This window comes from Suncus etruscus, chromosome 10, assembly GCF_024139225.1.
Source record: "Suncus etruscus isolate mSunEtr1 chromosome 10, mSunEtr1.pri.cur, whole genome shotgun sequence".
In the NCBI taxonomy this organism is placed as follows: Eukaryota; Metazoa; Chordata; class Mammalia; order Eulipotyphla; family Soricidae; genus Suncus; species Suncus etruscus.
In genome coordinates, this window is record NC_064857.1 from 53,432,400 (window position 1) to 53,458,654 (window position 26,255).

At 37.7% G+C, this 26,255-nt stretch overlaps 1 protein-coding gene across 1 annotated transcript in view; it reads right to left on the reverse strand.

Annotated features, from left to right (window-relative positions):
• ULK4 (unc-51 like kinase 4) overlaps positions 1-26,255 on the reverse strand; it is a 665,001-nt gene that overhangs the window by 132,795 nt on the left and 505,951 nt on the right. Inside the window, exon 34 of the mRNA XM_049782607.1 lies at positions 8,858-9,043. Within this exon, the coding sequence (XP_049638564.1) occupies positions 8,858-9,043 (186 nt within the window). The remainder of the gene's footprint in view (positions 1-8,857; positions 9,044-26,255) is intronic.

Consider the following 26,255-nt stretch of genomic DNA (forward strand, 5'->3'; position numbering starts at 1 on the left):
ACTGTGTTCATTTTACTTGGGGGGGAAACAAAAACATAAATGTTTACCATCATGATTCTGAATTGCACGTTTTTAGAAATATGTAAAATATATGTATATTGTTCCTGTGCATTTGTATCTATAAGCATATACCTGACATGGATATGTATAGAAATTAAAAACCAAATGTGCTTATGATGATACATGGTTTTAAGTTTAAGAATGACACTTTTCTCACATTTTTATTTCTCAAAATTTCTATCAAGACTGTATTCCTTGCAGAGGTGCTTTTATTTTTATAGCAAATTCACAAATCATGAAATGTATCGTTTTAAGATGCACAATAAGTGGTTACTAGTACATTCACAGAGTTGTGCAGCTACAGCACAATACTCTTGTCTAATTTTCCCATCCAAAACAACTAATACTCATTAGCAGACATTCTCCACCCCGTCCCTGGCACTGTAAACTACTAATGTTTCTGGTGACATGTTTGTTTATTCTGATATTTCATTGAATAGAATCACACCAAGCTCTGCATCTGACTTCTTTCACTTAGCACCATGCTTTCAAGGTTTTTCTAGGATGAAATGGATATCAAGCGGATATTCCTTTCTATGGATGAATAATATGGGCAATAGTACATTTTATTCACCCATTTATCAATTGATGGACATTGAACGGTTTCAACTTTAAAAGCAATGCTTCAATGTTCTTCCTTTATAAATTAGTTGTTAGCCTTATCATTTGAAGTGTTTTTCTCTATAAAATTACAAAAACTAGTTGATAAGTAAAACTTTTCATAATGTAGACTGACTGGGTTGGCTCCTACTACTGAAATATAGGGTTTTATGATACTCTTTAAACTTGTCTTATATTTACAAATAACTAAGTAGAATAAATTAAGTCGAAACAAGCTGACATTCTTTCAAAACTGGCAGTCAATTAATTAGTTTAATCTTTTCAACATGGCTTACAATTTGTGTATAGAGTTTACAATCATATTTTTGGAAGAATAGGTCTTTCTTTTAAGAATAACATCTTAGATTATATTTCATTCTGTCACATGCAGCATTCAGAAAACAATACTTGAGCACTGAATTAAAACCTGCCCAGACTGTGAAAAAAAAAAAGAAAAAGAAATCTATTTTGCTGCCCACTCATAGAGTGCAACCTTTCGAAAGGGATTATTTCCATTACATTTTCATCAGGGACTGGCAAAGAAAAGTGTATCATGTTATTACAGAGCCTGGAAATGTAATGACTTCCAGGTTGCTAAGCAACGCTGCAATGTTAAAGGCCCCAGTATCTGTGATCTCTAGAGACACTCTTAAATTTCATTAAAACCTGCTCATAACCACTACACAAAAGGCCCATGTAGAGTTTATAAACAGGCTTCAATTCTTGACATAATAGTGAAGGAATAAAAAAATTGTGGCATCAAAACTTTTATGACATGTAAAACCAAATATTTTGGAGACTCAATTAATGAGATTTATAATGTTCCTCAGGTATTTCACAGAAAGCAAGCAAGCACTCTCAGTTTATAGTAAATAAAAGTATTTAGTATCCTGAAAAAAAGTAAGACTATGTAGGGCTTTGAAACTCCCTTTGAAGAAAGGATGAATATGTTCTGGGTATAAATTGGAAAAGGAAGTGAAGATAACTTGAAATGAGAGCCCCAATCATTATTTGCTTCAAGGAGGTCCTGATAGCTGTACACTCTCAACTGAAAGAGAAAGGTAAGATATCACAGGAAATAATTTGTGGGAACACCTTTACAGTAATGGTATAGGAATACCGCAGATCCCCGAAAGATAATGAACACATATGACAGGTTTCAATGAACATCCCCATGTGTTGCCTGGAACACTGACTTAGAGGTTAATGAGACCAGATCTCTTCATGGGTCACCTAAACTTGCCTTATCCATGTCCTAAAAGTTCCAAGAAACCATAAGGAGATCATGTGATTAGCTGAGCCACATTCATCTTTCCTACAACTCAAAATACTTAAAAACTTAAAGCAAATTCCTATTGACATTAATGATTAGGGTTATTTTTGTGATATACAATTACTTTCTAATCATTTAAAAAATTTTCCCCTTGGTGCCAGAGAGATAACACAGCTGTAGGGCATTTGCCTTGCACACGGCTGACATGGGACAGACCCAGGTTCAATTCCCAGCATTCCATATGGTTTCCCCAGCCTACCAGGAACGATTTCTAATCTCAGGAGTTCCTCTGAGCACCATTGAGCCAAAATAAATAAATTTTCCCTTTGTTAAATTTATCATTTATTTAAAGTATTGTTGAGTTTCAAGGGTATAGCTTAATAGCTCTTTACATGTGCAATATTCACTGAACTCCTCAACATTCCAGTGCCATTCCCAAACCAAAAACCAAAACACCCAAGCAATTCCTCTCTACATTTCTCCTACCATCCCCTCTATACCTCTGGTAACCACCAAAGTTCTACTGCGTATAGGAGTTAGTGATACTGTTTGTGAGATTCGTGATTTTAAAGACAAATTCTTAAGCGACCACTATATCTATAGATGAGGTGATCCTATGTGTTAATAAAAGGTTACAGAGTGGCAAAGTGTTCATATTTCCTAAAGGTTTGTTTTCAATCACAAACCTCCCTCTCTGTCTAGGGAAGCATGTATAAGCTCACTGACAAGTTACTAGATGGTTCCTTGTTAGGAACTCATGCAAAAAAGAGCCTACCTAAGCCTAGAGATGAATGCAAAGCAAAAATGTGACACTGGGCTAGAGAGACAGTGATATCTGCTTTGCATGCAGTTAGCTTGTGTTTGATCTCTGGCATTGCACATGTACCTATCACTCTAGGAGTGAACCCTGAAGCACAGAACCAGAAGTAAGCCCTGAGTGTCACCTCCAGGTGTGACCCCAAAACAAAAATGTTTTTTAGTCAATGAGCAGTTTTTGGTAATAATACAAATAAATTTCAAAGTAAAAATTCAAACCTTGCAAAAAATGTGGGATTTTACAGAGCTACGGCAAGTGATAACAAAGAGTCACACCCAACAAGGAAGAATACAAAAATCCCATCAAATGTGAAGTCATGTCAGGTGCTTCAACTCAGAATACTAGCTTGATAAGCTATGTAAAATAAGCAAGGAAGACCTAAAATAGCTTACCAAGAGAGAAGACTTTTTATGAAGGTGCTGCAGGCTAAATGAGAAGGATATTGTGGCTAAATAAGGTTATCGTATTATTTTGATAGCAGAGATCTCAACTAAGTCTAAAAACACCTAAAGAGTCCCAGGAGATAAGGTAGGAGGCTCCAGCTACATGTCGTCTTGGCCAGTTCCTGGGCAACTGCACACTCAGACCAGGATAGGACCCGTGCTGACTTGTATGGGTATGCGTATGTAAGACATAAGCATTCTGTGGGAGCCTCACCATCTCTCTCTCTAAACCCCTCTCTGTGGCCCCAAGTAGACAGGCAGGCCAAAAAGTCAACCACATCAGTACCTTACACTTAACCAACCTCCTGTGGCCACTTCTTGACTTTCATAAAGTTGTCAATATCATATGATCAACCCATTTTGACCAAAAAAGCTTGTGGAGGTTGATTTGCAAATGATGATATTTTGACAGTCAAGTAAGCCAATTTTAATTAAGAGACAAGGAGTTTCTGAAACTGAGAACACTGGGAAAATGCCCCTAGGCACTGAGTTAGAAGGACAAGTGATCTTGTGAGCAGCGCAGAGGATTTCCATCAGTTTTAAAGCTCCAGCACAAAGTATAATTAAAAAAACCCCAAACTTTTTGCTAAATTACAATGGATAATTTAATTCTTAGGGTTCACCCTACATCAGGGGTCTCAAACTCGCGGGCGTGGGCCGTACAACATTTTGTGGCCCTGCCCTAGAGGAATCTTTTTTTGTTTTGTTTTGTTTTAGTTGTTTGGGTCACACACACACCTCCCCCCCAATGTTCAAAGCTTACTGCTGACTTTACACTCAAAGATCCCCCCGACTTTCCCTCCTGCAGCCCCCAAGTAAATTGAGTTTGAGACCCCTGCCCTACATTCTCTGAATTTTCTGAAAATAGTCTAAATAAGGATGAGCATCCTAGGAGCAAAACCTATCACAACTCTATTAGTACAAATTAAATATCCTATTTTGTGAATTGTGGCTTTTAGAAAGAGATGGTCACAAGATTGGGACTTTGAAGGGACAGTTCAGGAATCTAGAGCCTCTTGTGTCATTTACAGGGAGGAATCATCCATACCCAGTGCATGTTCCTTACCTGGCTTTGTGAACTATGAAGTCACTCTCTTTGAAAAATGCATCTCTCTTAGCTTTGGGGGAAAACAGGGTATGCTTCCATCAGGGCTTATGACACAGAAGCCTTTTTTTCAGAAGTCCCCCTGCTCCAACTCTTCATCCCCAGAAAGAAATGTACAGTAAATGAATGTCCTCTGATAGGGAGTCCTTAGGACCTCTTCTTTTCCTCAGTCAGAATGCTTTCACTTGACAGGGTCCTAATTTAGGGACTAACACCTCAGTCTTGCTTGTTTCTCTGTGAAGCAGGTTCTCTAGTCCCTGAAAGTGAGTCTGAGATGCAGGTTCTTCTGCAACTGCAGGAATGCCGTGGACATTTTAAGATCTCACAGTTTCAGGTCCTCTTGCCATTGAACAACACAATGTCATCATCACTTCAGAAATGTGGCAGAAATACTGTGGAGGAGACTGAAGCATCTGACTATAGACTAATCAGATGCCTTTAAGGGTCCTCTTAGCCTGACCTATATGCCTCTAAGGCACTAAAATGAACTCTAAATACATAATTTCAGTATATATATAAAACCAAAGAGCAAAAACTGAACAGTTGCCAATAATAAAATTATAGCTTTTCTAGACATCTTACTCAGCAAACAGATACTTATTAAATATATAATATTTAATGAGATAATCCTATAGGATTATCATGGTAATTTATTAAATATTATTCCAGGAACTCAGACAGAACTGTATTTCATAGTATATCACTGGAATTCAGCAGTGGTTCAATCATCTCCCTTTGGTTTCTAGGATCCAGATTCCAAAGGTCATTACAACTCTTTCTGAAAACTTTCCAATCCAGTAATGGTTGAAGACAACCACTGCTGCCAGTCCAAAGATGTAAAGGTTGAAAACTAGTGGTCTACATTCTTGGTTATAAATGTTGATCAATGGATCAGTATATAGGACAGATGTACCTGGCCAATAGTGAATAAAGATTGAAGAATGCAGCTTCGACCTGGTCCCAGCCCAATTCTAAGGTCTCCAAATCCAGCTGCATGGATTCTAGTTTCTTGCAAAAAAGAGCTTTTTCCTCATCCATGCTGGATGACCTTCTATCCTCAGCCCAGCCCAAGCCAACTTTCCCAAGAAAGTTGTCTCTTCTGGGAGCTCTAAGGGCTACAATGATGACATTCTGCTTTGCACAAAGCAGCAGGTTCCTAGGTCTTGCTAAAGAGAGATCCATGATAAAGTGGTGCTGAAAGATGATGTGGTATGTGCAAAACCCTATAAATAACAATACTGTAAACTACAGTGCAGAAACAACAATAATAATAAAAATGCCTCTTTTAGAAACAAATTGATGAGTGGGAGGCAAAAAGTGCATAGGCATTGGCAGAAGAACTGGACATGTGGACTCTGGTGAAGGGATTAGTGTTGAGACATTGTATGCCTTAAACCCAATCATGAATACCTGTAATTTCATGGTGACTAAATAAATCAATAAACAACAAAGAGAGATCCAAGAAAGCAGACTAGCGGCTGATGGCCTGCTGTCTCAGTGATTCTGGTGCTTTCACACAGAAATAGCTCCTTTACTTGTCCACGAATGAAAGGATGCATTTCTCAGGCGATTTCTAGATGAAAGTTTGGCCAAATGCAGCTTGCCAAATGCCTTCAGGGTCAATGTTAGTATGGCAGCAGGAGGTGCCAGCTAGTTGGAAAGATCATGAACTACGGGCACTTCCACTGGTGTTTGTACAACTCTGTCACTTCCTGGTCCATGCCCTTGGGATATAATGTAAGCTCTGTGAGCCTTGCTTTTTGTCCTATAAAATGGGAATAATCAATGGAGGTGACTGCCAGAGTTGCTATGAAATTAAATGAGGTCTCTAGGCAAATCCTTAATATCGAGGACCAGCACCCAAAGATCAACATCTGCTGACCACTTTTGATAAACTGAAGCCTGGATCAAAGATATCATGATGAATAATATAGGCTACATCAGAACAATAACAATGAGAGAGAACAGAATCAGTTGACAGCTATGAAGCGATAGCAAAGGGAACTGCAAAGGGAAGGGCAAGATGAGTGGACAAAGGAGGATGCTAAAATAATAATCCTAAAGTGGGCTGGTAATTTGCACCCTACAGCAATGAATTTTTACAGCAAATATCAACTTGCAGCTCTTCTTTCCAAATGAACTGGGTAGTATGCAGAACAGAGCTCCAGGGTTGGTAGGTTCAAGGCCCAGCTGAGTTGAAAAATCTAGAATGCCTGTAGGAATGTTGGACAGTGTTTAACTCCATGGGTGTGGCCACAGAGGTAATTTATGGCATTTTTAGTTTTTTTAATTTTTGTTTAATTTTTGGTGTTTTGTTTGTTTTTGGGCCACACATGGTGGTGATCAGGAGTTACTCCTGGCTCTGCACTCAGAAATCACTCCTGGCAGGCTCAGGGGACCACATGGAGATTGAATTCTTCCTGGCTAGGCTGCATGCAAGGCAAATGCCCTACTCACTGTGCTATTGTTCCAGCCCCACATTTTTAGTTTTTTAAAGTCCAGACGTCTGGTCTTCAAATATCACATGATTTTGTTCACTAAATGATAATCATTAGAGTAAAAGTGACTGGCAGGGACAAAAGATAATACAAAAATACAAAAATAACATATTGAATTATCTACCATGTGACTTGTTAAGCAGTTTTCATAAAGCAAACAACTGGAAAAGTTTTGGATCCTGCTTTCTCAATATTGCACAAAAAGGTTCCAATCTTCCTCGAATAGCTGATTCTCATATCACACATAACCACCATGCCAAAAATGATCAGAAGACAATGAAGACACAAAGCTGGTCCAAAGAGTTTCAAAGAAGTGATGGTAGGATCTTAACAAAACTATCTATTGTACGAACTTCAAAGCTTTTGTCATAATTTACTAGATGTATACATCACTCTATTTATATAGTATTCTTATCATTATGCTCCCTTGTAGTTGTTCTCACATTAATTCACTTTTAAATTTATTATTATTGCTGTTATTATTATTTTTAGAGCAACACACAGCACTGCTATGTAAGTAAGCCAGGCTAACTCCTGGCTCTGTATTAAGTTATATATCACTCTTGCAGATGGTTAAAGGGACATAAAGAGTGCTGGAAGTCAAACCTGGTCAGGTACATGCACTTACTGTACTATCTTTGTTCCCCAAATTTTAAAATTTGAATATAAAATGAGTTTTTAAATAAATATCTGTTATAAAAACTGCTTATCTGCCAGTTCTACCCTCTGCTACAAAAAAAAAGATGTTAAAAGATACAAGAGATGTTCAAGACATAGCAGTACCAAACAGACTTTGATATTAAATCATCAGAAGGATCAAATGGAGGTCCAGGGATGAGGTTCAGAAGCAGAATGCATGTCTTGCATGTGTGAAGCCCTGGATTTATTCTGGGCACTGAATACAAACAGCCTTACTATATAATCCACTGTCAGCTAATGTTAGATTGAAAGACCATCTCCAAGAATGGTGTATAAGCTCTATAAGCTCCAGAACTATTTACTGTACACTTTGGAAAACTTACCTAGATCATTTCTGTCACTCAGGAAATGAATCCCCTAAAATAGTCTTGATGGGGAGTGGGGAACTTGGCTATTCAAAGCAGAAAAGATCAAAGAAAAGGCCTCATTTTCCTTTTCTCTTCTAGCTCTGTGACTTAAAACTGCCAGAGAACTTTAGCAGGTTCTAAAGCTGGCTCTCCAATTGGCTCTCAGATATCAATTCCAAAAGTCATTTTGAGTGTGACTCTCTGGATCATCCATAATCTCCACTTGCCAGAATAACCCCCTACCCCAAATAGCATTACCCCCCCCCAGGCAAATACAGACTGCCAAGCTGAACATGGCACAGAAGAATAGGACTAACAGTCCTGCCTGGGCATCCACAGCAGTTACTGTAAATAATGGACTTCCAAACTGGAAGATTCAATACAAAACAGCATGCCAGTCTTTAAAACAAACCTCAAATAATCAAAGCCATACATACCTTGAAAACATAAAATATATGGAGATAAAAGAAAATAAATAAAAAAAATTTCCTTATATAAAAAACTGGGATTAGAAATGTTGATTTAGAAAATCTCTATTTTGCAACCATCCCCCCCCAAATTTTTTTTAGTTTCTTTGGCCACACCCATTTGATGCTCAGGGGTTACTCCTGGCTAAGTGCTCAGAAATTGCCCCTGGCTTGGGGGGACCATATGGGACGCCGGGGGATCGAACCGCGGTCCTTCCTTGGCTAGCGCTTGCAAGGCAGGCACCTTACCTCTAGCGCCACCTCACTGGCCCCCCAAAATTTAACACACAACTCAGTACACATGAACATAGTGATCAACACTCTCCAACAGTTTTGAAAAAACCAACCACTAAAACCAAATCTGTGTGTACTCAGAGAAATGGGCAGAATGTGATGAATACCAACAGCAGGTGGCTATGGGGAAAGGGAGAGGGAGCATCAGTAAAAGGTCAATTTTATTAAAAGTGACCCTTCTCTGCCCATTGGCTGATCGAACACTGAAATGAAGAGACACCACCCCCCTCAATCCAGTCTTCTTGTGGACTCACCATTCTTTTCAGAATTCTTAACAGAAGCTTTTGCTCTTTTGGATCCACCTTGCAAGTGAGTACATCAGCAAAGTTCTCCGTGTTTTCAGGAGACAGGCAATCTGGGTTTTCCCCTCCATACAGCTGAACCAGTATAGACAGACATTTGGATGCAACTTCAAAAATCTCAGGATCTTTGTTAGGAAGCTGAAAATTAACAGACAGGATGATTATTAGCCCCATCAAAGATTGAGGATGAACTGCCCAAGAAAGACAGTGAAATTTGGTGTAATAGTGGGAGCATTAGTCTGAGAAGAGTTTAGTGAGCTGGATATTTTTGGCCATGGATATTTTCAAAATGCATACAGTAACTTAAACAAGGATAATTGCAGAAAAATCAGAAGAGTCCTGTAATCTTTTTTAAAATCCATAGTATATGATAAAATATGCTTCATTGCAGAAGATCAAAATATGCTTTCTTGAATATTTAATTCATGTGTGAATGTGTATCAAGATTGAAAGTTATTTTTATTATATCCTTGATTACTATTAACTTAGTCATGAAAATCTACTTCCTATATTAAAAGGTTTTAATATTATCTGCATCCAAATAATTTTGGGTAAGACAGGTAGGGAAGAAAACATTGCTTTAATTTGTATCAAAAAGTGTAAGATTATCAGACTATAATCACCCTTGGTTTATTTGGGGGCCATATCCAGCAATGCTTAGGGCTTACTCCTGACTGCTCAGGGATCACACCTGGTAGAGTTTGGGGGCACCACACATAGTGCTGCTGATTGATTCCATACGTGCTTACTGCATGTAAAGGAAAACACCTGAAATCTGTACTATTTTTCAGACCCCTAAACTGTTTATTTTTAAAGTTTTATTTCGTCTATAATAGCTTTTTCAAGATACAATTCCCATGCCATATGATTGACTCCTCTGTTTAAATGACACATTTTCAATTGCTATCAGGACATTCAGAGTTTAATGAGCATCTCCTCAGTCAGTTTCAGAGTTTGCTTATCACCCCAGCAAGAAACCTTCCAACTTTTAGTAGAGTCATCTTGAAGCCGCTTCCTCCCCGCCACTATCCACTGCTATTCTGCTCTCTGCCCCCGAAAACTTTGGATCTTGCAAATACAAGTTTGCTTGCTTTATTCTGGCCCCTTGATTTCTGTGCTGTATGGCTCTCCCCAAATCCATTAGTCTTTGAGTTTATATTTTGTGAATGAATGTTGATGATTTGGGGCAGTTAACTTGTATTTCCTCTAGATTTTGTTGATTTCTTCAAGTGGCTCCCCCATCTGTATTCTGTGTTATCTATCTTAGAAAGTGCTCTTTCTAGACTCCAGTCCCCTAACAGAAATCAAAGCAGGCAGCTTCCCCCTCTTTGCAGTGTAGTTCCTGATTGATCAAGTTGGAATAGGACAGATCAATACAGATAAGGAGGGAGGCCTGGCTGGCCTATCCATTCTGAATGTTAATTTACAATTAGCCTGCTAAGTGCCTTAGGTTTTCATCAGTTTTTCACCTCTCTCTGCCTTTATAGATCTTCTCCATCTGTTCCTCCCTTCTGTTTAGTGTTTTTCCTATGTGTAATCTGGATAACAGGTTTCTTTTCCACTTCAATACAGTCCCCACATGCTTTATAGCATCTACTGTTCGCACAATATTTATTTTTGCCATTAAAAACTCTTTCTTTTCTCCTGGGCGTGAAAGGTACATTCATTCCCTTTTACTGCTTTCATAGATCTGGGGTAGTTGGTGAGATATGTATTAAATCATTAATCTGATTTAACTTTTATTAATATTTGAGTTAAATTTTCTCTGATATTCAAATAAAGAGAGTATATAAGTAATATTTAAAATTATTTTTAAATTATTTGATTTTTAATTTTAAGTTACTTGATTTTTTTTCTTTTTGGTTTTTTTGGCCACACTCGTTTGATGCTCAGGGGTACTCCTGGCTAAGTGCTCAGAAATTGCCCCTGGCTTGGGGGGGACCATATGGGATGCCGGGGATCGAATCATGGTCCTTCCTTGGCTAGTGCTTCCAAGGCAGACACCTTATTTCTAATGCCACCTCACCGGCCCCAAGTTACTTGATTTTTAAATAAGTTTGTCATGTCTTTTTGTACACAGGTACCAAAAATTGTGAAGATGGCAAGATTGCCATCTTCCCTGACAAAACAAGAAAGGGATATACCCAACTGCTAGCAACAAACCAGCAAACACTGAAGACTCCAGGTATTGGGCAATGCAGGTCAGTGATATTATCCAAAGAACAGGAAACAAATGCGATGGCTTCTACTATTCCAGATTCAATATCTGAGAGAGTTAGAGGACTATGTATGTACAAGATACCAAAAGATTCTTTAGGTTGAAGAGACAAAGTAAAATGTCTCCAAAGATAAGGCAGCAAGAATTTTAAAGGGCAATGTACCAAAAGAGAAGAGAGCAGGCCAAAGGTCAATAAAGAAATAAAGGACCAGGAATAAAGTGGAAAAGCTAGAGTACGTGCTTTGCATGTTCAAACTCAGGTAACCCCTGCCTCCCTGAGCACCACAGAGAGCAATCTGTGAGCACTAGAGAATAGGCCGGAAATACTGATGAATGTGGCCCAAAACAACAACAGTAACAACAAGAACAATATATAACCTGGGTAGCACATTACATTAGCCTTTAAAGAAAATTGAATTTATGGTTGAAAATCTTATAAGCAAAAGTCCAGATTCAGACAGATGTATGTGTAAATTCTACCAAGTATCCATGAAAGGAGTAGTACAGATTCTACACTAACTATTCCAGATAAGAAAATACTTCCAAACTCTTTTTGTATGGTCAGTATTATCCTGGTATAAAAATCAAACATCTTACAAAAAAGAAAATTACTAATACTATATATACTTGAGCATAAGCCAACTCCCCTAATTTTACCCTCAAGACTGGGAAAACTTAGTGACTCGAGTATAAGCCGAGGTGAAAAATGCAGCAGCCACTGTTAAACTTCAAAAATAAAAATATAAACCCAAAAATTACAATAATTGAGGAATCAGTAGGTTAAATATTTTCAATATCTATTGCTAAAGAAAAACTGTTAACCAGCAACAATAACTTTAAAACTTTAAATAAAGTGCAGAAAACCATAGTTTAACAGGTAATCAAGCTAAATCACAAAAGTTAAAATCCTTCAAAACTGGATTCCTCCTCCTCCTCATCTGTATGTCCAAACAGAGCTTCAGCTGTATCTGATGTGAGGATATCAGCATAGGCATTGCAAATATCATTATCATTACTGTCAGTCTCATATAAAGCACAATCTTCACTGCCATCCATCGCATTCTAATGTCACATTTCTTGAAGATGTGTTGCACCATTTCCATTGGAATCTCTTCCCAGGCATTATGAACCCATTTTGCTATCAGTTCTAAATTGGGCTTCTTTAGATTTCCAACTTTTGTCAGTTGGGCTTGACCTTTCATGCTACATATTTTGCACAAGGTCTTTAAAGGGTTTATTTAGACACATGTCTAAGGTGCTGCAATACAGATGTAAGCCCACCAGGAATAACAGCCAAAGTAACCTGAAATGACTGCCTTTTTTTTTTTTTATGTCATCAGATGTGTGAGCCAAACCAGCAACAACCAGGCTGCTCCTGGTCATGCGTTCCAATTTTTTTTTTTTTTTTGGTTTTTGGGCCACACCTGGTGGTGCTCCGGGGGTTACTCCTGGCTGTCTGCTCAGAAATAGCTCCTGGCAGGCACGGGGGACCATATGGGACACCGGGATTCGAACCAACCACCTTAGGTCCTGGATTGGCTGCTTGCAAGGCAAACGCCGCTGTGCTATCTCTCCGGGCCCCAGCCATTTTTTTGTTCCATCCTCATCCAACTTTTTTCATGTACTCACACTGTAATTTCTGGTGGGAATTTGACCTTTTTAGGCAAGGTCTTCCTTTTAAAAATAATGACAGGTCTCAGCTTAGTTCCATTAGCCAAACATGAAAGAACAACTGTGAAATGTAAAATACCGGCAGTTTTCTCTCCCAAACTTGCCACAGTTCTGTTGCTTGGAAGATCAAGGCCATAGGTGTTTCATCCATATTCCCACTATCTCCCAGGTCATAGTTATGGATCCTTTTTTGTTTTATGATAAATAAATGAAATGACATCACTTTTTCACCCTGGTCTTTTGGCAACTTCTGTGAAATCTTTGTTCTTTGCCGTAAACATTGGCCATACCTATTCATGAAGCAGATATATCATCCTGCTGACGCAACAAACTTTCAATGCCTGGTGCTTTTAATTTTTCATCTTTAGCCAAATGAAGTGCACATAAGCAGATTCCCATCTGTGTTACACAGTAAGCATTCTAAAGACACTCCATGACCCATATGCAGTTCAGTCTCTAGAGACCCATTTGAAGTTGTTAAACCACGTCAAGCTTTTTTTTGTCTTTGGAATCTTTTCCAAATCACCTTTCCTTTTCTGCCATTCCCTCACTTATTTTTCGTCAACACAAAGTTCTATATTTGCAATACTGTTATTTCTTTCTTCTGCTCTTAACACAACCTTGAGTTTAAAACTAGCTTCATATGACTTGCACTTTTATTTTGACCCAGGATTAAAAGTAGAGGGATTCATTTCTAATATGATAAAAAAAAACTTTAAAAGAATGCCACAGCGATTGAATTCTCAAAATATATTGTAAGCCTGACTCCAAAAATAAGCCATAGTTATAGTTATATTAAAAGTAGTATACCTTAGTTTGTATCATAACGCATAATATACGGACTGCATTGTGTTTACACTGTGACTGCATACACTGTGTTACTACATATGCAGCATTACTACATATGTAAGGCAGTCCTCGGTAGGTGTAGACTGATAGCGATAATCGGCCACCTATCAAGCCAATAACTGATATCAGATGGCCAATATTCCTGTACATTTAAAATGTGCATTTTTATTTTTTGTAAATTTAAAAAGATTTTTGTATGTAAAAGACTTTATTTTTAATTGCAGGACCTCTTTAGATCAGATTTGGGGTCTAATAGACCACAAATGTGTCTAGGGACCCTAAAATGGGTAGTGGCTGTGTAAGAGGAAGTGTTTGTATAACTACGGTAATGGTTTATTATTATGATAAACAATATTTTATACATTTAAATACATAATTACATTTACTATACACGATTGTTTGATATACTGTATACCATTAACATACCACATTAACCCATAGTATTCAATGGCAACTTTAATGAAGTGAATAAACCATTTAAGACAGTAAAGCATTGTAAATAAATGGTTAAAAATTCTGAATCCTTATACTCCAAAACTTTGATTCTAAGGATTCAGGATTTATAAACATTTATTTACATGATTTTACTGACTTAAATGGGTTTTTAACTTAATTAAATGTGCCACTGGATATTGTGGGTTAAATAGTTCAATGTCATACAGTTCAGTTCAGCCGACTACCTCTTCAGCTCAGCTGAGACTTGTGGACTGAGTTGAAGCACTGCTCCCTCCAGCAGACAGCAGAAGACTAGAGAGTACGTGCACTGCGGCACACGGAATCGAATAACCTGTATGACCCAAGTATAAGCCAAGCTCAGGTTTTCCAGCATAGAAAAACTCGGCTTATACTCAAGAATATATGGTAGTTCTTATGAAAATAGAGAAACTAGACCTTAACACAAGGTCAGCAAACCAAATCTAGCAACATATTAAAAGGATTCTATACCATGACCAAACAGAGACTTAAAGAATGCAAAGCTAGATTGCCATCTGGAAACTGATGTGATGTGTAATGTTAATAAAAGACAGAAAAGGCATGATTTTTCTCAATAGACTCAGAATAAGTACTGTATGCCCTTTCATGATAACTTTCTCAATACACTAGAAACAGAAAAAATTATTATTGTGATGCTGCTCATGGACCAGGCTACAACTGGTAAAGCTTGGTGGTCACTTTGCAAGGAATTAAGCTTAGAGTTTCACACATGCGGGGCATGTACTCTACCACAGCCCTGGCCTGAGAAGTTTCTTAAAATGATAAATGACAGGGGCCAGAGCAGTGGCGTGGAGTGGTAGGCATTTTCCTTGCCAGTGCTAGCCTAGGACGAATCATGGTTCAATCCCCCATCGTCCCATATGATCCCCAAAGCCAGGAGTGATTTCTGATCACGTAGCCAGGAGTAACCCCTGAGCACACCAGGTGTGCTCATCTCCCCCCTCCAAAAAACCCCAAAATGATAAATGACATGTAAGAGACACATACAACTGACACATTTAATGAATAGAGTGGTTTCTTTCTCTTTACAATAATAAATAATACTGGGATGTGCACTCTTGTCACTTACATTTGTCATTATATTGAAGGTTTGGGCTAGGGCAATTAGTGAGGGAAAAAAAAGCATCCAGAAAGTAAGACTATTTTCAGATGACACACATTTAGAAAATTCCAAGGAATCCACTACAGAACTATTAGAGTAAACAAGTTCAGCAAGGTTGTAAAATAAGAGTGGTCGATATATAAAAATCAATTTTATTTCTATGTACTAGAATGAAGAGTTTAAAAAGGAAACAAAGAAAACAATTCCATCTTAAATAACATCAAAAAGAATAGAATATTTAGAAGTAAAGTAACAAAAATATGTATATCATTTCTACTCTGAAAACTATAAAAATGATGCTCAATATTAAATAAGTACAACAGAGATGGGGAAACTAGTGTCTGTTAAGACCAGAGGAGTTAAAATGAGCAAAATGATCCCCATTGACCTAGAGCTTCTACTCAAAGTTGCAGCTTTTGTCTTCTTGTTTTGCAGAAAACTGATTCTAAGAATTAAATGAAAATATAAGAAACTATTAATGAATATATCTGGAAGTCTTACATTTTTAATTTTCAAATTTTATTGTCCAAGTACAATAACCCAGCCAACTTCATAGTGGTATAAAAACACACATAATCATTGAAATAAAAGTCAAAGCCCAGAAACAAAATCTCTGGCAAATTTATTTTCAGCAAAAGCAACAAAAAAAATCCATGAGGATGGACACTATTTTCAAATGGTGCTGAGATGTGTGTGTGCATGTGTGCTTTGTATGTAAAATGAAGTTTTCATGTCATATGCAAACATTATATCAAAACAAAATAGCTAAATACTAGAGTGTAAAATTATGTAATTATTTTGATCTTTTTTGGGAGGGGTCAAATCTGGCTCTGTCCTCTGGGATCATCTCTGGTGCGAGTCAGAGAGAACCATATGTAATGGCAGGAATTAAACACATGGTAAACTGTTTGTAAGTCAAGCCTTATGGCACTGCACTATCTTCAGTGCTAGCGCAGACACAATATTTTAAAGACCACAAAAGACTCATTATGACTTTATGTTAACCAACTATTTAAAGGAATAACACCCAAAATACAAGCTCTGAAAGAAAAATAAATAAATTGGATTTCATGAAAATTTGTAAAGTTTTGTGCTACAAATGTTACCATGAAGAAAGTGAAAGACAACAATCTGACTGGAGAAATTTTTTGTAACCTAATATCAGGGAAAGGACTTACTGTAACCAAAATACAGGTAACAGCCAGGACTGTGATGAGAATGTGAGGAAACTAGAAACCTCACACACTGGGGATATAATATAGTCTCTTTGGAAAACAATCTGGCATTTTCTCTAAAGGTTAATACAAACTTACAATATGACCCAGAAAATCCACTGCTAGATATAGTTAATCAAGAGAAAGAAATAATATGTTTACACAAAACTATGTACAGGAATGTGCATGGCTGTGCTATTTATAAGAGCCAATAAACAAATATAACCAAAATGTGTGTGAATTGATAAGTGGGCAAAAAATACAGTAACATATTTTCATGTGATATTCATCAGCAACAACAAAAAATTACTGAAACATACACAAGCATGAATGAACCCTGAACAACATCACTAGGGCAAGAAAAAAATCACATATTTACAAAATGTACAGAAAAGGACAATCTAAAGAACAGGAGTGAAGAATGTCCAACCTGTCAATTGTATAAGCATGATAAAGTCATGTGAACTGGTCTTGGTACATGATGGGACACAAATGTTTCTTGTTGGCTCCCCTAAATCCATCGGCTCGTATGGTATGACCCACAAGTAATGTTCTAATGTCCAAGTAACCCTTAACCCCCCAATAATAGGTTTCCCCCAGTGTAAAACAGAAAGTAAATTATTGGTTAATATAATTAACTGAAGAAATAGTACAGCAGGGAGGATGCTTGTCTTGCATGTGGTTACACCCCTTGCACCACCAGGACAGAGCCACGAATAACACTAAGCACTGTCAGATGTGGCCCCAAAACAAATAAAAATGGTTGTGGAGAGAGGTCATAAAATGTGATTCTCTAGGATACAAGAGTCATTCACTGAGTGGGAGAAACTATTCACCAAATACCCATCAGATAAGAGGCTAATATCAAAAAATATCAATATCAAAATATACAAGGCACTGACAGAACTTTACAAGAAAAAAAATCTAATCACATCAAAACATGGGGAGAAGAAATGAACAGACACTTTGTCAAAGAAGAAATAAATACAAATGGCCAAAAGGCACATGAAAAAATGCTCCACATCACTAATCATCAGGGAAATGTAAATCAAAAAAACTACCATCTCAGACCACAGAGATTGGCGCACATCACAAAGAATGAGAACAAGCAGTGCTGGTGGGGATGAGGAGAGAAAGGAACGCTTATTCACTGCTGGTGAGAATGCCATCTAGTCCAACCTTTATGGAAAGCAATATGGAGATTCCTCCAAAAACTGGAAATTGAGCTCCCATATGATCCAGCTATACCACTCCTTAGGAACACAAAAAATACAACAGAAAAATCCCTTCCTCAAACCTATATTCATTTCCGTGCTATTTACAATAGCCAGACTCTGGAAACAACTAAGATGAATGGTTAAAGAAACTGTGGTACATATACACAATGAAATATTATGCAGCCGTCAGGAGAGATGAAGTCATGATTTTTTCCTATACCTGGATGTACATGGAATCTATTATGCTGAGTGAAATAAGTCAGAGGGAGAGAGATAGATGCAAAATAGTCTCACTCATCTATGGATTTTAAGAAAAAGAAAAGATATTTTTGCAATAATTCTCAGAGACAAAAGAGAGGAGGGCTGGAAGGTCCAGCTCATGACATGAAGCTCACCACAGAGTGAAGAGTGCAGTTAGAGAAATAACTACATTGAGAACTATCATTCACTTTGTTATATGTTTGTTATAATGAGGGAAGTAGAAAGCCTGTCTAGAGTACAGGTGTGGGGTGGGGTGGGGAGGAGGGAGATCTGGGACATTGGTGATGGGAATGTTACACTAGTGAAGGGGGATGTTCTTTTCACAACTGAAACCCAACTACAATCATATTTGTAATCAAGGTGTTTAAATTAAAATATTAATAAATATAAAATACGACTCTTAATGGATGTGACATTTCTCTTTGGAATAGTAAAACTGCTTTGGAATTAGAAAACAACGATGTTGTAAGACTGTGAATCTACAAAACAGCACTGTGTTATATATTTTGAAGGAGGATAATGCTAAAGTATTAGTTATTTTTTCAAGAAATCTGTTGCTTGGAATTTTGTGTTATTTTTATGTTTTTTGGGGGGCAAACACCCAAAAGTACTTGAGGGTCAGTGGTTGGAGGTTGCTGCCAGTGGTGTTCAGGGGCAATTTGGTACTAGGATTGAATGAATCTGGCCCCTTAAATCAATCAGCTAAAAATTAACTATGATGGATGGGACCCAGGGCAAAGCAGTCTCAGGAGCATTGAGTGGAAATAAAAAATGGTCAGACCTAAATACCCAAACCAAAGTCAACAATAATTGAATTAAGAGACCCAAACTACAAGAAGCTATGCACAAAAGGGACCTTTTATACTAGCAGTCCAGGGGGCTAAGGGTGGATGTATGGGGTATATGCTGGAACTCTGGTGGAGGGAGGTCAACACTGGTGGTGGGAATGGCCTTAATTCACTGTCACTATGTACCTGAAATACAACTGTGAAAGACTTGTAATTTACATTGGTTTACGGTCATGGCAGCTCTGTATGCATCTATGTATGATCCCCAGTATTGCAAGTGATTACCAATCACACAGTAGTCAGGTATGTGAGCATCCCAAAGGGTTACAACCATTACAATCACCATAACCAAAAAGATGTACAAGCTTTCCAGCCATGGGGACCCCACACATGTTATGTGAAGTAACATAGAAGAAAAAAATACCATATTAGGTTCCTAATATGGGGTATGAAGATATTGAATGTAGATAGCAACAAAAAATATCAAATCCTTGATTTTAGATTACAAAACAGAAAATACCAAATAGAAAAGGCAAGGAAGAGGAGGGAAAAGGATGAAGTGAATTAGGTGATATAAATTATTGGTAGAGATTGGATGAGATGCATGATAATTGTGTATATCAACACAAGAAAAATTAATACTACTGTCAACATGATATTAGACTATAATAATACAATTTTTGTCACACTTGGAAATAATTAGAAATTATTCAGCTATGAGCTCAGAAACTATTATTGGTGGGTTTAGGGGACCATATGGGATGCCAAGGATTGAACCTAGGTCAGTGGTGTGCAAGGCAAGCATTTATCCACTGCATTATCTCTTCAGATGCTAAAAACAATTTTTAAAAAGAAAATGATCTGAATGTCTCAACAGAAAAAATAAAATAAACCTTTGAGAAGATGGAGAGTTAGCCTTGGTCAGCATCAAAAGTGGCCCCCAAATGATTAGGAGTAAGTCTTGAGCACAGCCAGGTGTGGTCCAAATCATCCCCATTCTCTCTCTCTCTCTTTCTCTCTCTCTCTCTTTTTTCTCTCTCTCTCTCTCATTCTCTCTCTCTCACCACCCCCAAAGTAAATGAAAAAGTAAAAGTGTTTGAAAATATTCAGTACCTACTTCTAGAGAAGTAAGAGAAAGAAATGTCTTCATCAGATGTCTTCAATCTGATAAAGGGCTGTGGAAGACAATTCTGAAAGGAGGATGACAGGATATCACACTTAGTACTGCTTATGGGCAGAAGATTTGAGGTTTTTGTAAAAATCCAGTGGAATTTACCAACTATTAATGCTCTACATGGAATTCACAGGATTCAAGAGATGAATCTTGAACATCACAAGATATAATAAAACACAAAATTTCTTAAATATCACAAGATACAAAATAGAAAGCATTTCATAATGTAAGCAACAACCAGGAAGTGGAATTAAAAACAATGCCATATGCCATAGCATCTTATAACTGAAAAAATTGGGATAATTTTGACAAGAAATATAAAAAAACTGCAATACCAAAAATGCTGTTGTAATTTTAAGATCTTTTTTGGTGGGGGAAGAGGGTAATTTTATTCTTGAGCCAAGACTTGCTTTTATTAAAATGCCAATTATCCCCAAATTACCTTATAGATTCAACATAATTCTAATCAGAATTATAGTATTTAAATGACAAACAAAGAAAACAAATAAAAAGGAACTGGAGCGATAGCACATCAGTAGGGTGATTACTTTGCAAGAGGCTGACTCAGGATGGGTCTAGGTTCAATCCCCGGCATCCCATATGGACCCCTAAGCCAGGAACGATTTCTGAGTGCATAGCCTGGAGTAACCCCTGAGCGTCACCAGGTGTGGGTCCCCCCCCCAAAAAAAAAACACAATATAGAACATAATGCATCGAAGGGTTGGATAGTACTGGGGTAAGATGTGTGCCTTCCATATAGCAGACTACATGTTGTTCAAGATCTGAGCACAGAGCCAGGCGTAAACCTTTAGAACAGAAAGGCCTATGTCCCTAACCATCCTCACCTTAATTAATACATTGACTCCTTTATCTGGGTACATGAAGACAAAAAAAATTAGTCAAAATATACTTGAAAAAGAAAAAAATGTTGAAAATACTACTTTATTTAAAGAAATTATAAGGCTAAAGTAATCCAAACAAGAAGGGTATAAAGTTAGACACATAAATTCAGTCAAATCATCCTTAGTAAAAGGTCAATGACAATGTGGCAGAAGACACATAACTAAGAATTGGTGTTCAAATGACAGGCAAAACCATCTAAACTTAAATTTATACTTTTCCTCCAGACACTAATATGCACTCCAAATGGTTGATAGACCTAAATATAGGGCAAAAACCAAAAAAATTACACACATCAAAATTCTAGAGAAACAGAAAAAATTATTTCATCTTTTATGAGGAAAAAATTACTCAGAGATGACTATGAAAACACAAGTTAAAAAAGGAAATGAAAAAGTAGACTTTATCTAAATTTAAATTTTCTTTTCTGTTTTTTAAGTCAGCTTGCAAAGCGTTCAGAAGCTTTAATGATAAACCATGAAAGGGTGTTCTTCCAGACCACAAAACTAAAAAATGTTTATTGCCCCACGGACTGTCTTCTCCCTCAGTCTTTCCGGGCATTTACATTTTGTAAATGATTTCATTTTCACCACAGCCCAGCAAACAGAATTCTTGAGGCCAGAATCAGGTTCAAAGTTTAGTCATTATATTAGACTTCACATTTGGATAGAAACCTTACCCTATCTTATTTTACTTGTGTTTTCTACTCTAATAAGGGTTGCTAGGCTTTCAAAAAAGGTGGGGGGAAAACACAAGTAAGTTTCAATTTCAGATGATCAGTAAATTTTTTTTTATTTAAACACCTTGATTACATACATGATTGTGTTTGGGTTTCAGTCATAAAAGGAACACCACCCATCACCAGTGCAACATTCCCATCACCCAAGTCCCAAATCTCCCTCCTCCCCACCCAACCCCCGCCTGTACCCTAAACAGGCTCTACATTTCCCTCATACATTCTCAATATTAGGACAGTTCAAAATGTAGTTATTTCTCTAACTAAACTCATCACTCTTTGTGGTGAGCTTCCTGAGGTGAGCTGGAACTTCCAGCTCTTTTCTCTTTTGTGTCTGAAAATTATTATTACAAGGGTGTCTTTCTTTTTTCTTAAAACCCATAGATGAGTGAGACCATTCTGCGTTTTTCTCTCTCTCTCTGACTTATTTCACTCAGCATAATAGATTCCATGTACATCCACGTATAGGAAAATTTCATGACTTCATCTCTCCTGACAGCTGCATAATATTCCATTGTGTATATGTACCACAGTTTCTTTAGCCATTCGACTGTTGAAGGGCATCTTGCTTGTTTCCAGAGTCTTGCTATGGTAAATAGAGCTGCAATGAATATAGGTGTAAGGAAGGGGTTTTTGTATTGTATTTTTGTGTTCCTAGGGTATATTCCTAGGAGTGGTATAGCTGGATCGTATGGGAGCTCGATTTCCAGTTTTTGGAGGAATCTCCATATCGCTTTCCATAAAGGTTGAACTAGACAGCATTCCCACCAGCAGTGGATAAGAGTTCCTTTCTCTCCACATCCCCGCCAACACTGTTTATTCTCATTCTTTGTGATGTGTGCCATTCTCTGGGGTGTAAGGTGGTATCTCATCGTTGTTTTGATTTGCATCTCCCTGATGATTAGTGATGTGGAACATTTTTTCATGTGTCTTTTGGCCATGCGTATTTCTTCTTTGTCAAAGTGTCTGTTCATTTCTTCTCCCCATTTTTTGATGGGGTTAGATGTTTTTTTCTTGTAAAGTTCTGTCAGTGCCTTGTATATTTTGGAGATTAGCCCCTTATCTGATGGGTATTGGGTGAATAGTTTCTCCCACTCAGTGGGTGGCTCTTGTATCCTGGGCACTATTTCCTTTGAGGTGCAGAAGCTTCTCAGCTTAATATATTCCCATCTGTTAATCTCTGCTTTCACTTGCTTGGAGAGTGCAGTTTCCTCCTTGAAGATGCCTGTAATGTCCTGTAGTGTTTTGCCTATGTGCTGTTCTATATATCTTATGGTTTTGGGGCTGATATCGAGGTCTTTAATCCATTTGGATTTTACCTTTGTACATGATGTTAGCTGGGGGTCTAAGTTTAATTTTTTGCAAGTGGCTATCCAATTGTGCCAACACCACTTGTTGAAGAGGCTTTCCCTGCTCCATTTAGGATTTCCTGCTCCTTTATCAAAAATTAGATGGTTGTATCTCTTGGGAACATTTTCTGAGTATTCAAGCCTATTCCACTGATCTGAGGACCTATCCTTATTCCAATACCATGCTGTTTTGATAGCTGTTGCTTTGTAGTACAGTTTAAAGTTGGGAGAAGTAATTCCTCCCATATTCTTTTTCCCAATGATTGCTTTAGCTATTCGAGGGTGTTTATTGTTCCAAATGAATTTCAAAAGTGTCTGATCCACTTCTTTGAAGAATGTCATGGGTATCTTTAGAGGGATGGCATTAAATCTGTATAATGCCTTGGGGAGTATTGACATTTTGATGATGTTAATCCTGCCAATCCATGAGCAGGGTATGCGTTTCCATTTCCGTGTGTCCTCTCTTATTTCTTGGAGCAGAGTTTTATAGTTTTCTTTGTATAGGTCCTTCACATATTTAGTCAAGTTGATTCCAAGATATTTGAGTTTGTGTGGCACTATTGTGAATGGGGTTGTTTTCTTAATGTCCATTTCATCCTTATTACTATTGGTATATAGAAAGGCCATTGATTTTTGTGTGTTAATTTTGTAGCCTGCCACCTTGCTATATGAGTCTATTGTTTCTAGAAGCTTTTTGATAGAGTCTTTAGGGTTTTCTAAGTAGAGTATCATGTCATCTGCAAACAGTGAGAGCTTGACTTCTTCCTTTCCTATCTGGATTCCCTTGATATCCTTTTCTTGCCTAATCGCTATAGCAAGTACTTCCAGTGCTATGTTGAATAGGAGTGGTGAGAGAGGACAGCCTTGTCTTGTGCCAGAATTTAGAGGGAAGGCTTTCAGTTTTTCTCCATTGAGGATAATATTTGCCACTGGCTTGTGGTAGATGGCCTTCACTATATTGAGAAAGGTTCCCTCCATTCCCATCTTGCTGAGAGTTTTGATCAAGAATGGGTGTTGGACCTTATCAAATGCTTTCTCTGCATCTATTGATATGATCATGTGGTTTATATTTTTCTTGTTATTGATGTTGTGTATTATGTTGATAGATTTACGGATGTTAAACCAGCCTTGCATTCCTGGGATGAAACCTACTTGATCATAGTGGATGATCTTCTTAACGAGGCATTGAATCCTATTTGCCAGGATTTTGTTGAGGATCTTTGCATCTGCATTCATCAGTGATATTGGTCTGTAATTTTCTTTTTTGGTAGCGTCTCTGTCTGGTTTAGGTATCAAGGTGATGTTGGCTTCATAAAAGCTATTTGGAAGTGTTTCTGTTTGTTCAATTTCATGAAAGAGTCTTGCCAAGATTGGCAGTAGTTCCTCTTGGAAAGTTTGATAGAATTCATTAGTGAATCCATCTGGACCTGGGCTTTTGTTTTTCGGCAGACATTTGATTACTGTTTTAATTTCATCAATGGTGATGGGGGTGTTTAGATATGCTACATCCTCTTCCTTCAACCGTGGAAGATTATAAGAGTCCAAGAATTTATCCATTTCTTCCAGGTTCTCATTTTTAGTGGCGTAGAGTTTTTCAAAGTAGTTTCTGATTACCCTTTGAATCTCTGTCATATCAGTAGTGATCTCTCCTTTTTCATTCCTGATACGAGTTATCAAGTTTCTCTCTCTCTCCTTCTTTGTTAGGTTTGCCAGTGGTCTATCAATCTTGTTTATTTTTTCAAAGAACCAACTTCTGCTTTCGTTGATCTTTCGGATTGTTTTTTGAGTTTCCACTTCGTTGATTTCTGCTCTCAGCTTTGTTATTTCCTTCTGTCTTCCTATTCTTGGGTCCTTTTGTTGAGCATTTTCTAGTTCTATTAGCTGTGTCATTAAGCTACTCAGGTAAGCTCCTTCTTCCTTCCTGATGTGTGCTTGCAAAGCTATAAATTTTCCTCTCAGTACTGCTTTTGCTGTGTCCCATAAGTTCTGATAGTTTGTGTCTTTATTGTCATTTGTTTCCAGGAACCTTTTTATTTCCTCCTTGATTTCATCTCGGACCCACTGGTTATTGAGCATGAGGCTGTTTAACTTCCAGGTGTTAAAGTGTTTCTTCTGAGTCCCTTTGGAGTTCACAAATAATTTCAGAGCCTTGTGGTCAGCGAAGGTAGTCTGCAAAATTTCTATCCTCTTGATCTTATGGAGGTATGTTTTATGTGCCAGCATGTAGTCTATCCTGGAGAATGTCCCATGTACATTGGAGAAGAATGTGTACCCAGGTTTCTGGGGATGGAGTGTCCTATATATATCCACTAGGCCTCTTTCTTCCATTTCTCTCCTCAGGTCTAGTATATTCTTGTTGGGTTTCAGTCTGGTTGACCTGTCCAGTGTTGACAAAGTCGTGTTAAGGTCCCCCACAATTATTGTGTTGTTGTTGATATTATTTTTCAGATTTGTCAACAGTTGTATTAAATATTTTGCTGGCCCCTCATTCGGTGCATATATGTTTAGGAGAGTGAATTCTTCCTGCTCTACGTACCCCTTGATTAATATAAAATGTCCGTCTTTGTCCCTTACAACCTTCCTGAGTATAAAGTTTGTATTATCTGATATTAGTATGGCCACTCCAGCTTTTTTATGGGTGTTGTTTGCTTGGATAATTTTTCTCCAGCCTTTTATTTTGAGTCTATGTTTGTTCTGACTATTCAGGTGGGTTTCTTGTAGGCAGCAGAAGGTTGGATTGAGTTTTTTAATCCATTTAGCCACTCTGTGTCTCTTAACTGGTGCATTTAGTCCATTGACGTTGAGAGAAAGAATTGTCCTGGGATTTAACGCCATCTTTATTTCAAAATTTGGTGTGTCTTTTGGGTAGTCTTGTCTTAGATTAGGTCTTTCAGTTTTTCTCTTAAGACTGGTTTTGTGTCTGTGAAGTTTCTGAGCTGTTTTTTGTCTGTGAAACCATGTATTCTTCCATCAAACCGGAAAGTGAGTTTTGCTGGGTATAGTATTCTGGGTGAAGCATTCATTTCATTCAGTCTTGTCACAATATCCCACCACTGCTTTCTGGCATTGAGCGTTTCTGGTGACAGGTCTGCTGTAAATCTCAGGGAAGCTTGCATGATTTCCCCTTTTGATCTTGCTGTTTTCAGAATTCTGTCTCTATCTGTGGGATTTGTCATTGTGACTAGGATGTGTCTTGGGGTGGTTTTTCTGGGGTCTCTTTTGGTTGGTACTCTTCGGGCATGCAGGATTTGATCACATATATTCTTTAGCTCTGGAAGTTTCTCTTTAATGATGTTCTTGACCATTGATTCTTCCTGGAACTTTTCTTCCTGGGTCTCTGGGACTCCAATGATTCTTAAGTTGTTTCTGTTGATCT